Source organism: Talpa europaea (assembly GCF_964194135.1).
Source record: "Talpa europaea genome assembly, chromosome: 8".
NCBI classification, from domain to species: Eukaryota; Metazoa; Chordata; class Mammalia; order Eulipotyphla; family Talpidae; genus Talpa; species Talpa europaea.
Window position 1 is genome coordinate 86,727,404 of NC_140075.1, and position 11,045 is coordinate 86,738,448.

At 49.8% G+C, this 11,045-nt stretch overlaps 1 protein-coding gene across 2 annotated transcripts; it reads right to left on the reverse strand.

Moving 5' to 3' along the window:
• Positions 1 to 457: 457 nt before the first annotated feature.
• Positions 458 to 4,088, reverse strand: OTX2 (orthodenticle homeobox 2; the record flags this gene model as incomplete). 2 transcript variants are annotated; one of them, XM_084240951.1, is made up of 3 exons in its annotated part: positions 458 to 1,078; positions 2,890 to 3,041; positions 3,992 to 4,088. In XM_084240951.1, 3 exons carry the CDS (start codon positions 4,086 to 4,088, stop codon positions 458 to 460), a joined length of 870 nt encoding a protein of 289 aa, XP_084097077.1. The 2 variants fall into 2 exon arrangements, with proteins under 2 accessions (XP_084097077.1, XP_084097076.1); XM_084240950.1 differs by having other exon boundaries at positions 2,890 to 3,065.
• Positions 4,089 to 11,045: the final 6,957 nt, after the last annotated feature.

Sequence of the window (11,045 nt, forward strand, 5' to 3'; positions counted from 1 at the left end):
CAGTGCCAACTACCAGTTGGTCATGAAACGTGAGTGAGCTTTGAGACACTGTCCATTCCTAAGATTCAACCAAGGATTGGTTCAAACATCGGAACACCTCTGCTTAAGAAGGTTATGTCCTTCCCTCCTCTTCCCTCACAATTTAGTTTTGCTTGCTTATTTTTGGTGGTGTTTGGTTGCACATGGCTAGAATGCTTTTGATCACTTTGCAAATCAGGAAAACCAATGATCTAAAACTATGACAGGATCTTAAGTAGATTGGTTTGTCCATTTCAGGTTGCTGGTTGGAGGCCCTTTAAGGCCCTTCATTTTTTCCTTCTATGCCTCCCGGAACATTGATCAGAAGATGAGTCTGAGCATCATCCCATCTAATTCTTTTAACCAATGCCTGGCTAAAACTGGAATGTCCAGCCCAGTATATTTAAAAATCACCCACAAAAAGAGGTTCTACAGGTCTTCACAAAACCTGGAATTTCCATGAGGATGTCTGATCTTTATAATCCAAGCAGTCAGCATTGAAGTTAAGCTTCCAAGAAGCAGTTTGGTCCTTATAATCCAAGCAATCAGTAGTTGAGTTAAAACCCAAGCTTGAAGCTCCGTATCCCTGGGTGGAAAGAGAAGCTGGGGACTGATTGAGATGGCTGGTGACTGCATTGGTACCCATGGGACTGAGTGTGGCCCCTGGTCCAGGAAGCTGGTGATGCATAGGGGTCAAATAAGATCCACAGTCCATGCCCCCAAAGTAGGAAGTTGAGCCAGCATATCCTTGACTATAACCTGAAGCCTGAGTATAGGTCATGGGATAGGACCTCTGCATGCAGGAAGAGGAGGTGGACAAGGGATCTGACAGTGGGGAGATGGAAGCTGGGCTCCAGATAGACACAGGAGCACTGCTGCTGGCAATGGCCGGGACTGAGGTGCTAGCGGGGGGAGTGAATTGGCCACTTGTTCCACTCTCTGAACTCACTTCCCGAGCTGGCGACGTCTTCTTTTTGGCAGGTCTCACTTTGTTTTGCCCTCCATTCTGTTGTTGCTGCTGCTGTTGGCGGCACTTGGCTCTTCGATTCTTAAACCATACCTTGAAAGGGAAACAAAGTTATTTAAAATGATTTTAATAACCCCATCAAGACAAGATGTCTCACAAGATCATAAATGTCCTCCATGGACAGGAGAGTTAAGCAGACAATCACTCCTGCCACCGAAAACGCAACCTGGGGTGTCCTCATGTGCTCCTGGAATTCTAAGTTTGGAGACTCTTGAAAAAGCATTTGACCCTGCTTTACTCCTAGTTCCAAACAATAAAAATTTAAGTCAATCACCCAAATATGTGGCTAAAAATGTGCCACCCCACTTTCCTATCTCTTATTTCACCTTGAACACAAATACACATAGACACAGCTGTATTTTGGAACACTCTCACAATGGAATAGAATATATGTCGGTCTTCTGGAGGAAACAAGGGAGGGGAACAATTCTGCATATTTAAAGAGTTTATATTCCTTCTTCCAGGGAGTGACTGCTAATATAGAAGTTGGTTCCATCTCTCTATTTTTTTGTCTCTCCCCTAGAAAGATTTACAAAGAAAGCGCCAAAGAGCAGTGATCCGGTTGAGAAGGGAGATCTGAAATCACTGTCTGTTGAACCTGTCTTCTTTATGGTAAGTGCAGCAACTTGAACGTGGTCTGTTTTGAGTGAGGACTTATCTAACTCAGCTCAAGTCTCGTCTGCACCTTCAAAGTAGTGCCTTCAGCACATACATTCTGTTTCCTATACTGCTGGTTTGTGAACTTAAGCCTCTCCCTGCTACTTTGAAAATTCTCTTTACCAGTCCCATTTCATGTTCTGTGATGAAGGAGACTTGGTGCAGGAGGGATTTATTCAAGTTACTACGGGCATTTTCTGGGTTACAAATCCTTAGCTGTCTTATTGAATGGACTCTCCATAAGGGTGCATTAACTAAAGTAAAAATGGTGTCACCAAGCCTGAGCACACCAGCATCTACCATTCAGAGTCACTTATTTTTTGGCCAGTGAAGACTTTGGTTCAGGCCTCACAACTGCTAAAACCTCTGTTATCCTACTTTGGAAAAGTCTTTTTCCTGGTATGGAGTTCATGTAGTAGCTGAAGGGAAGTCTCAGGTATTTATATGGTTTCATGCTAAACTTTCTTTCCAGAGAGCTCTGTAAGAGGCTTGCATTCGGGGCAAGTTGGGAGTTAACTTCCCCTCTCCAGACTAAGGTCAAGGGAAGTGGGAACACGGAGTGGTGCCACAGGGGAAATTATGTAGATAAGTTATCTGCTAAATGGCTCAGAATGAGAAAATTCTGTTCAATCTCTAAGAACTGAAAGAAAACACACTATCATTTCTGTGGTAAAAAGTACCAGCTGCTTCTAAAGTCTGGTACAAGGAGTGACCTTGAATAAGACATCTACTTTTATTTCCTCCATCATCTGGAAAATACTGGGATGCCCAGAAGCTAAGCTGTTTTCACTACCAAAAGTCTGTGAGCATGGAGGAGGATTTCCACAAAGGGGAAGGAAGTATTAAAATATTACATCCCGATCCTTGAAATCAGCCCAAGACTTGGGCCTCTGTTGGTCAGTGACCCAGGGCTACTATGACTGTTTTTCACTTCAGCTAATTCTCCCAATGACCACAGCTCAAAGGAGAGGGTAGGGTGGGGGTTGGGGTGGAAACACCCCCTTCCTCTCCCTCCACAGCAAATTGGGCACTGAAAGGTCCTTAGGAGAAAAGTCTGCTGACCTCTGATGACTTTAGTTTCAAAACTTTGGTCATTCTAAAGACCTGGATCTTTCCTGGATCTTCAACGCACTTCCTTGGGGGGAGGGGTGGCAATGTCAGGACAAGGCTGTCTACTGATGCCCTACCTGCACCCTGGACTCAGGCAAGTTGATTTTCAGCGCCACCTCCTCCCGCATGAAGATGTCTGGGTATCTCGTCTTAGCAAACAGAGCTTCCAGCACATCCAGCTGCGCCCGAGTGAATGTTGTCCTCTCCCGGCGCTGTTTCCGAGGGGTGGCTGCGGGACAAGAAGCCCAGGGCCCTTTAGGGTGAGGGAGCAGTTTCTCAGTCACAGGGGGCTCTTGGGAAGTTCCGAATCCCCTCAACCCACACCCTGAAGCACTCCTCTGGTCCTCCCAAACCTTCAACCCAGGCCCCACCAAAGTTCTCCCCACCCCTACCCTGGCTTCAGCTCCTCCAAGGAATACTGGGTCCTACAACACACACTGGCCCTTCCAGGGCAGTCCCCCACTCCCGCTGCTGTGGGAGATGGCTTCAGCGACAGAGAAAACAAATGAAATACAAAGAAGACACAGACTCTCCAGGATCAACCCCCAAGCTAAAATTCATTCCATGAAGTCAAAGGGTCGCTGAGGTTTGCAGCTCAACCCCACGGGGACTCTCCATGCTGCACGAAATTCAGGTTTTTAGAGCTCCAAGTGCCTTTGTCCTCTATCTTTAAAATGGGGCCATATTTCACACATGTTCTGCGAGGATTTCGAGAAACAACGGGTCGAAAAGGAAAGCACCCGCTTGTGGGGCAAATTACACATCTAGGGTTTAAAAGGCACAGCACCTGGCCATGCGGGGAGAATTTATCCAGATAAACTTTGCTTTTCCAAATAGGCCACTTCTGAGGTACGGGCAGGAGCCTGTGGCCTTGAATGGCAAGGACAGAAGCCTTCCTCTCCCTCCTTCAACGTGTCCCCCATTTACGCCAATCAAGAATAAGGCCATGTGATTTTCGGCAACCTACCGGTATAACCCCAGCCCCAGTCCTCTCCTCGGCGGGTAAATGCCCTGAGGCTCTGAGCTGCTTCTCGGAAGGAAAACCCATCGCGGAACTCGCCCGGAGCAAAGGTGGGGGGCAGCTCGATCGCCAACCTGGATGCCCTAGGGAGGGTGCCGGCATCCCCGCGAGGCGGGCGTGGGGAAGGACGGGATCGTAGTGCCTCGGGGCTCACTTACCCGGGTAGCCCACTGAGGGGTGCAGCAAGTCCATGCCCGAAGTGGTCAGACTCAGCCCATTGACTGCATAAGGCGGTTGCTTAAGATAAGACATCATGCTAAGGTTGTTTGGAGGCGCAAAGTCGGCCCAAATCGGGTGGACCCAGCCAGAAGGTCTTTCTTCGCTGGGGGTGGAGGAATTCACGGTCCTTGGTGGGTGGGTTTGGAGTGGTGGAACTAAGCAAAGCAAACAAACAGAGGTGCTGGTTTACTGCTTAGGAGGCAGCAGTTCTCCCACGTCCCACCACTAACTTAAAAAGAGCTTGGTGTATGCAAGGCAGAGGCTTTTAAAGGACTTGCAGACAACTCCCCCCCACCCCAACCACCACACACACACACCAGCTGCTTTGAAACTAGAGGGGTTGGAGAGAGACCAGATAAACCTGTCCTCCCCACCCCCCACTCTAAACTTAAAAAAAAAAGTACCAAGGAAAGCAATTACAATCTGCCTACCCTGAAGAACAAAACCCCAAGCCTTCAAATGCACACATTGCATTCCTATCCCTACATTTGCATAGGACTCATTGGCTGGCACTAGCTAATTGTCTCAAACAAAACTTGATTGGGGCCATTTGCAGAGACAAAGAACTCTTTGGCTAAATAAATAATGCTGATAACAAAGCCCATTGGTGAGAAACAAAGAAACAATTCAAGAAATCTACCTCTCCCCAGACTGTTGCCTTTCCAAGGCGATTTTAATTATCTTAGCTTTTTACCACTTTCAGCTGCCACAAACCTAAAATGTCAGTGCATTTAACATCTAAAACACCAACTTGCTAATCGACAAACTTGAGAAAACTGCTCAGCCACTATTATTCCACATTTGAAGTCATTTCCAGTAATCATTTTCACCTAATTAGTAGTCTGGGTAATTAGATTTCGAGGTAAGTAACAGATTTATTAGGGTTTTGGAGAACCTTGATTATATGTGTCTAAAGAACTAAAGCTAAACAAACAAGTATTTAACTTTTAATCGACACCCATCCAATATTTAAACATCCTGCAAAAAAAAAAAAAAGTCTTCAAGGTTGGCACTGAGGGTTACTAGAAATTCTGCAGTAAAGTTAGAATCCCACCCAATCACATAATGACAGGCCCCCACATTTGCAAGTAGAAAGGGAGTGCATTTGTACTGCAAGCTGCTTCCATGTTGGTTTTGGTGTGGGAGGCTGAGGATCCTGCGGAGGCAAATTTTCCGACATTTGGGTCCTCAGCACTATAGCGGTTTCCTGTTAACTCGAGCTGTCTTTTGCACATTTCAGTTTCCAAGAAAGTAGATACACAAATGCCCAAAGTTGTAAAACTAAACAGAATTTCTCCCTACCTTTCAAGTTTCCTACAATCCTATAAGAAATTGAGCTCAGGGAGGGAAAAGAAAGGAAGAAAAGACAAAGTTATTTACTTTGTTCAGCTGAGTGTCTCTCACTCTTCCATGCAAAGAGAACCAAAATGAATGTTAATAGAGGCTGGCGGTTTGCAAGTCTGACTTTTATTTTACTAAAAGGTGGCACTTCTCCTGCAAGGATCTCTACTTTGCAACTTTGACACTATGAGAGATTTGGCTTCAAAATGGCGGATACAAGATTAGAAGTTCCCTTTTACTTTTTCAAAGGTTCTAGTGAGTTTCAAAGAGGCCGGTTTTCACATTAGTTTACTTTGGTTATGAAATCACGATACAAAGTTCCACAAATGAAGGTAGGCTACTGAAACTTTTCCCTGATTTAAATTCATAGCACCAGAAACAAAGATGCTTTTCCATCTTCATATCAAATTTAATTTTATAAATGCCCTTCTTGGAGGAATTTGTATTATTTCATCAATAAAACTAATTTAGTTGCTCCTACAACAAAGACATGTTTTCCACTCTTCTTAGGGTAGTTATTTGGAGGACTTGAAAACAATACTGTTTTTAAAGTCATTTGTTTGAAAAACCTCTAAGCTAAAGTTTGTTTCTTGTTTAATATAAACTTACTATGTTGGAAAGTTCTGAACTACTATTGAAAAACTAAAATCCTATCCGGTGTGCATGTGAGATCTATGGAAGTGTTCTCACACGCAGAACTCTCAGTTAAAAATGCCTGACGCACCATCCATGCAAGTGGCAATTTCTGACATAAACCGCGCAAACAGACAGAAAGCACCACGACAGCTCCTCTTTGCCCTTACCATCGCAAAATGGCTAAAATTCCTCGGCATAGACTATTTTCACTTTTTCTACTGAATCCATCTTTTAAAAAAAAGGGGGGGGGAATCCCCAAAACAAAACTCCAAGGGGCTCTCAACATCCGAAAGACTAGAGGTCTGCACTCTCCAAAGAAGAGGCCACCGGCCCCTCGCATCTAACTTTCAGAGCCCTTGCAAAGACGCCTCCCACCCCTCTCTCTGCAGAGCCCAGGAGAAAACGCGGTAGCTTCTCAAAAACACAAGCCCCAATATCACTGTACTTGATGGCCACTGGAGAATTCCTACCTAGCCGAGGGTGACAGTCGCCTGGAGAATCCCCCGCGGCGGGCCGGCGCACTCACCTCCCGGCGCGAGGAACTGGGCGCCGAGCCCCTGGCCCGCAGCCCCGCAGCCCCGGCGCAGGAGGTCCGGCTCTACTGCCCGCCCCGGGCCGCGCCGCCTTATATCTAACGGTCAATTCGTGCAATCTGTCGCTCCCCGCCTCCAAACCCCCCCCACCACCTTTTTTTTTTTTTTTCCTTCCAAGGAACCCATCTACCAGTTGCTGCGTCCTCGCTCGATAATAATTACCTCGTCCGAGAATTAATTATAATAAATGTTTTCTTGATAAACTAACGAGATAATCCGAGGGGCACACGTCCCTTAATTACAGGCCGCAGCGCTCAACTCTGCTTCTCGTCCGGACTGATTAATTTTCTGCATGATGGAAAGGAAACAAAACTACGCAGACTGGCGACTGGCCTGCGGCTCCGAAGACAACGAGGAGGACCAGGAGAGAGAGGGGAAAAAAAGGAGAAATGTGGGCATCGAGGACAACAGCCGGCGCGGGCCTCTCTCCGGTGAAAAGTTTCTGGCCTCAGGGAATCAAACGACGCTGCCACCCGCGAGGGAGGGAGGGAGAAACGTGCCAACAGGGTTGGCCTTGAACTATGAATTATGGCGAGGCGTAAAGCCCCGGTGTTGGCTGAGGAAGGAGAGGTCTGGGTGTCTACCTTACTTTGGGGGGAGGAGTTTTCCCTTCAACTCCTCTCTTGTGCTAACAACTTGTGGTGACTGGAAAAAGTTCCCAGGTGAGTTGGAGAAATGCTAACCCCGAAACTCTAGGACTAAAGGGAGAATTTCAAGGCGCGACTTGCCCGTGCCCTCCCCCAAGTAATCCACCCGTCCAGAGTCGACGCAGCCCGGCCTTCAGTCCCGGCACCCCCTTTTCAGTCTGTAAAGGGAGGAAAAGTCAACTCGGTGGAATTCTGACCCGGGACTTGGGTTACAAGCAATGTGTTCTGAAATCGAACTATGATTTCAAGAGTCCCTGAAAGAACCAACACGAAGACTTCCCCGGAGTTGGCGGCACGACGCGTCGCGGGGGCCGGGTGCTGGCAAAAACATCTGCGGGTGCTCCCTGGGCAGACCCGGGGCTGAGAATGGGCCTCTGCGCAGCGTCGGCCCCCGCGCGGGCCTGGCCGGTGGTCTGGCTGCACCCGAGCCTGCCAGGGGAGTGCGCGAGCGCGCCGGCAGGCCCCGCCGCTGCCCTGGGGCAAGATCCACGGTGGGGCCGCCTCTCCCAAGTGAAGCATTTCTGGCCCCGGCCCCGCCGCAGGCTCGGACGGAGCGGGCCACTCACCCCCAGGTCTGCTCGCCCCAGGTGCGCACCGCGGGCTGAGCGCCTGGCGGGTGCGCACCAGCCCCAGCACAGCCACGTTGCAAAACGACTCGCGCGCGCTCGCTGGGCCTGGAGACCCGGGTCTGGGGCCCAGACAACCATGGGGGGTGGGGAGCTGGTTTGCACCTCCAGGTTTTTTTTTTTTGGCAGGGAGAGGGAAGTGGTGATCCAAAAGAAAAGGGAGAAAGAAATGGAGGCCTCTGGAAGAGGCCAAGGACCGAGAGCGAACCTTGCTGAGCTGCTCTCGACTGGTGAAGAGGGGGCCGAGAAAGAGGAGCGGCGAGCGCAGGGGCGGAAGGGACGCCAGCGCTCCCCGCCTCCTGGATTATCCGCTCCGGGTTCCTCTGACGTTCACTCGGGACACACAGGGGCTTGGGCGGCGGCGGACCCGGCCCGCGTACCTGCGCGCCAGCCAGGCTTAGGGCGCGCCGGCCCTAGGAGGCGCCTCTCTTATTATTTATTATTATAACCATTATCTGCCCTTTTGGCTACGTGTGCATCTTTTTGTCTCAGACTCTGAAAACGTCTTTGGGAGCAATACAGATGACCCCATCCACATTTAAGGTCCAAAACGCAAAGATCGCAGGAAGAAGCCCAGAATCGGCATTGACATAAAACAAAACCGCAGATGAAATTCCTCCGAAACACCCCACATTTAGACTCGCTGGGTTTCCATGATGTTTTACAGAAGTGGCGATCCCAGGAGCACCTCCCGCCCTTCCACCCTCTCCCGCTTTTCCAAATCAGACATTTTCCGCAAAGGTCGTTATTACACCTCAAACACTTAAAAGGGGAAGAATCCATCAGCCTTCCGAAGACCTCCACGTTCACAGAGGTGCGTGGCTCGGTGTTGGTGGTACTGGGGTGATGGTAGACCGAAGGACACGTAGAAATGGATATAGACAGACGGACACTTACCTTATAGCCGCATGGGGAGTTAAAAAAAATCAAATTATCCTTCAAAATTCCAAATAGTCAGCTATCCTAAAAGAAATCAAGAGTACTGAGTTAGAAACCTTTCCGTCTTCACCCTTCCAGAAAAAAAGTCAAACAACGAAAAAAAAAAATTTAAACAACAGAAAATGATCAAAGTAACGAACTGGAAACACGCGTGGGCCTCTCTGCGATACATACAAAGTAGACGTGATGAGGGCTGCTCTAGCGATTTTTTATTTTTAATAACAGTGGAGGTTGAGTTGGAGCTGAGGTCGGTTCTGCTCTCAGGGAGATTTGCTGAGAAAGCGCCTCTCTGGCAACTTTTTGACGCAAACTCTCCAACCAATGGCAGGGAGAGAATGATTGACACATCTAAGCCAGAGGGAAAATAATAAAAACACACAACAGGGGGAGGAAAACAGGCCGCTGCTGCACGGGGGGACGAGCAGGCAACAAATCCAGGCCTCCGACATTACCAGAATGTTCTTGAAAGACACTGGGCTCTGCTTAAAATATACATTATGGACCGGAGCATGTGAACTAATTGTATAATTAAAATGATGGACAGGGAGGCCTCCCCTGCCTTCCTCTTCCTTTTCTTACTCTCTTCCTTTACCGCCCCCCTTTTTTTTGTTTCGTTTTAGGGAAGGGGAAAAGGAAACCCATATAGTGTAAGATAGGAAGATAAAAATACTTTAAGTAAAGGCTGAAGAAGGGTTGAAGGATAACTGGGCCACTGCACTCAAAGCCAGCTCCTAGAATGTGGCTCAGAGGCAGAAAGCAAGTCAGACAGAAGCTTAAAAATACTCCTGGGCCGTCTTAAACAGGGACAGAGCACGCTGAGGGCCAAGCGAAGTGAAGGAGGCCTGCGAGAAAGACATGGGCGTGTGGACAGATACACAAGTCTAAACAAACTCTCTTCCAAAACTCGGTGTCCCTTCCAGTGTCCCTTCCCATTCACCCGGCTCCAGGTATCCGCGAGGGGATTTTAGAGTTTGAGAAGCCGAAGGCTGGGTGCAAAGAGCATGAACTCAGAAATCTAACCCCAGGGCCGATTTGGGAAGACGCTGGAGCCAGGTCAGGTCTCCAGGGTGGGAGCGGAGGTCTGCAGGATACCGGGGGAGGGAGCGCAGGCAGAGCCCAGCTTTGGAAACAATTAAGAGTTTCTGCGTTAAAACAAACGCCACCGCGGTGGGCCTGGAGCTTCCAGAGCCCGCGCGCTCAGAGCTGGGGGCTGAGGGCCGCCGGGCTGGCGTGTCGGGACCAGGCGACCCGAGCCAGGGAAGGCGAAACCCAACCCAACTTTTCTGCCCTGCACAGAGAGCGGGACCGCACAGCTTTCAAACTGATCTGCGTCCCTAGAAATGCAGAAACAGATTCCGGAGAGAAGGGGGTGGGGGGTGGATCACAGTGGACGGGTTGAGGGTGCATAAATGGGTGCGGGGTGGGGGGCGTGGGGGTGACAGCAGAAGACAATCCTCTAGTTCTCTCACAACTCCCAATGCCGGAAAAGAAAAATAAAATCTCTTCCTAAATCGGGCCCCCCGCCCCGCCCCACCTCCAACGACCACCATCACCACGGCAAGTGGGCCCAAAGAAGCAGCTCGCTGTTTTTAATTTGGGGACCTATGTTAATGAAGTTGGTAATTAATTCGCCGCTTTGTTGTCGGTTCTTATACTGTATGTGTAATCAAATGTGGCCGTCCTTGGGATTTACAGCAATTAACGAATTACGGGAGTGCGCACAGGCAGCCAGCACTCTGCAGCCCGGCTGCGCCCCGGCTCCGGCTCCGGCTCCGGCTCCGGCTCCGCCCGGGTACGGCAGTTGTGGCCGGCGCCAGCCCGCGGGTGTCTCTGGAGCTTTGGGCCCCGGCGTCCCCACGAGCCCCCGAGCCCCCCGGGATCTGCCCAGCTCCTCCCGGGCCCTCCGAAGAGTCCGAAGAGACCCGCTGGCTGTCGCGTTCCCAGGAATCTTGACTTTCTGGGGGTCCGGGCTTGGGGGGGAGGGTGAGTACGGACCTTTTTTTTCCTCACCCCGCCCCGACCGTTCTGAAACACCTGGCGACTCCTCCCCCACCCCTTAAATTAAGGGGGGGGGCACATACCCCAGGGGGTCTGGTCCACGCAGCGCCGGTGGGGAGCACTTAGTCTGAGTCACGACGCTTTCGGTGAAGAAAGGACAAATCCACCCGGAGCCCCTGAGCTCGAGTCCCCTTCCACCCCGAGAAAAGAGAA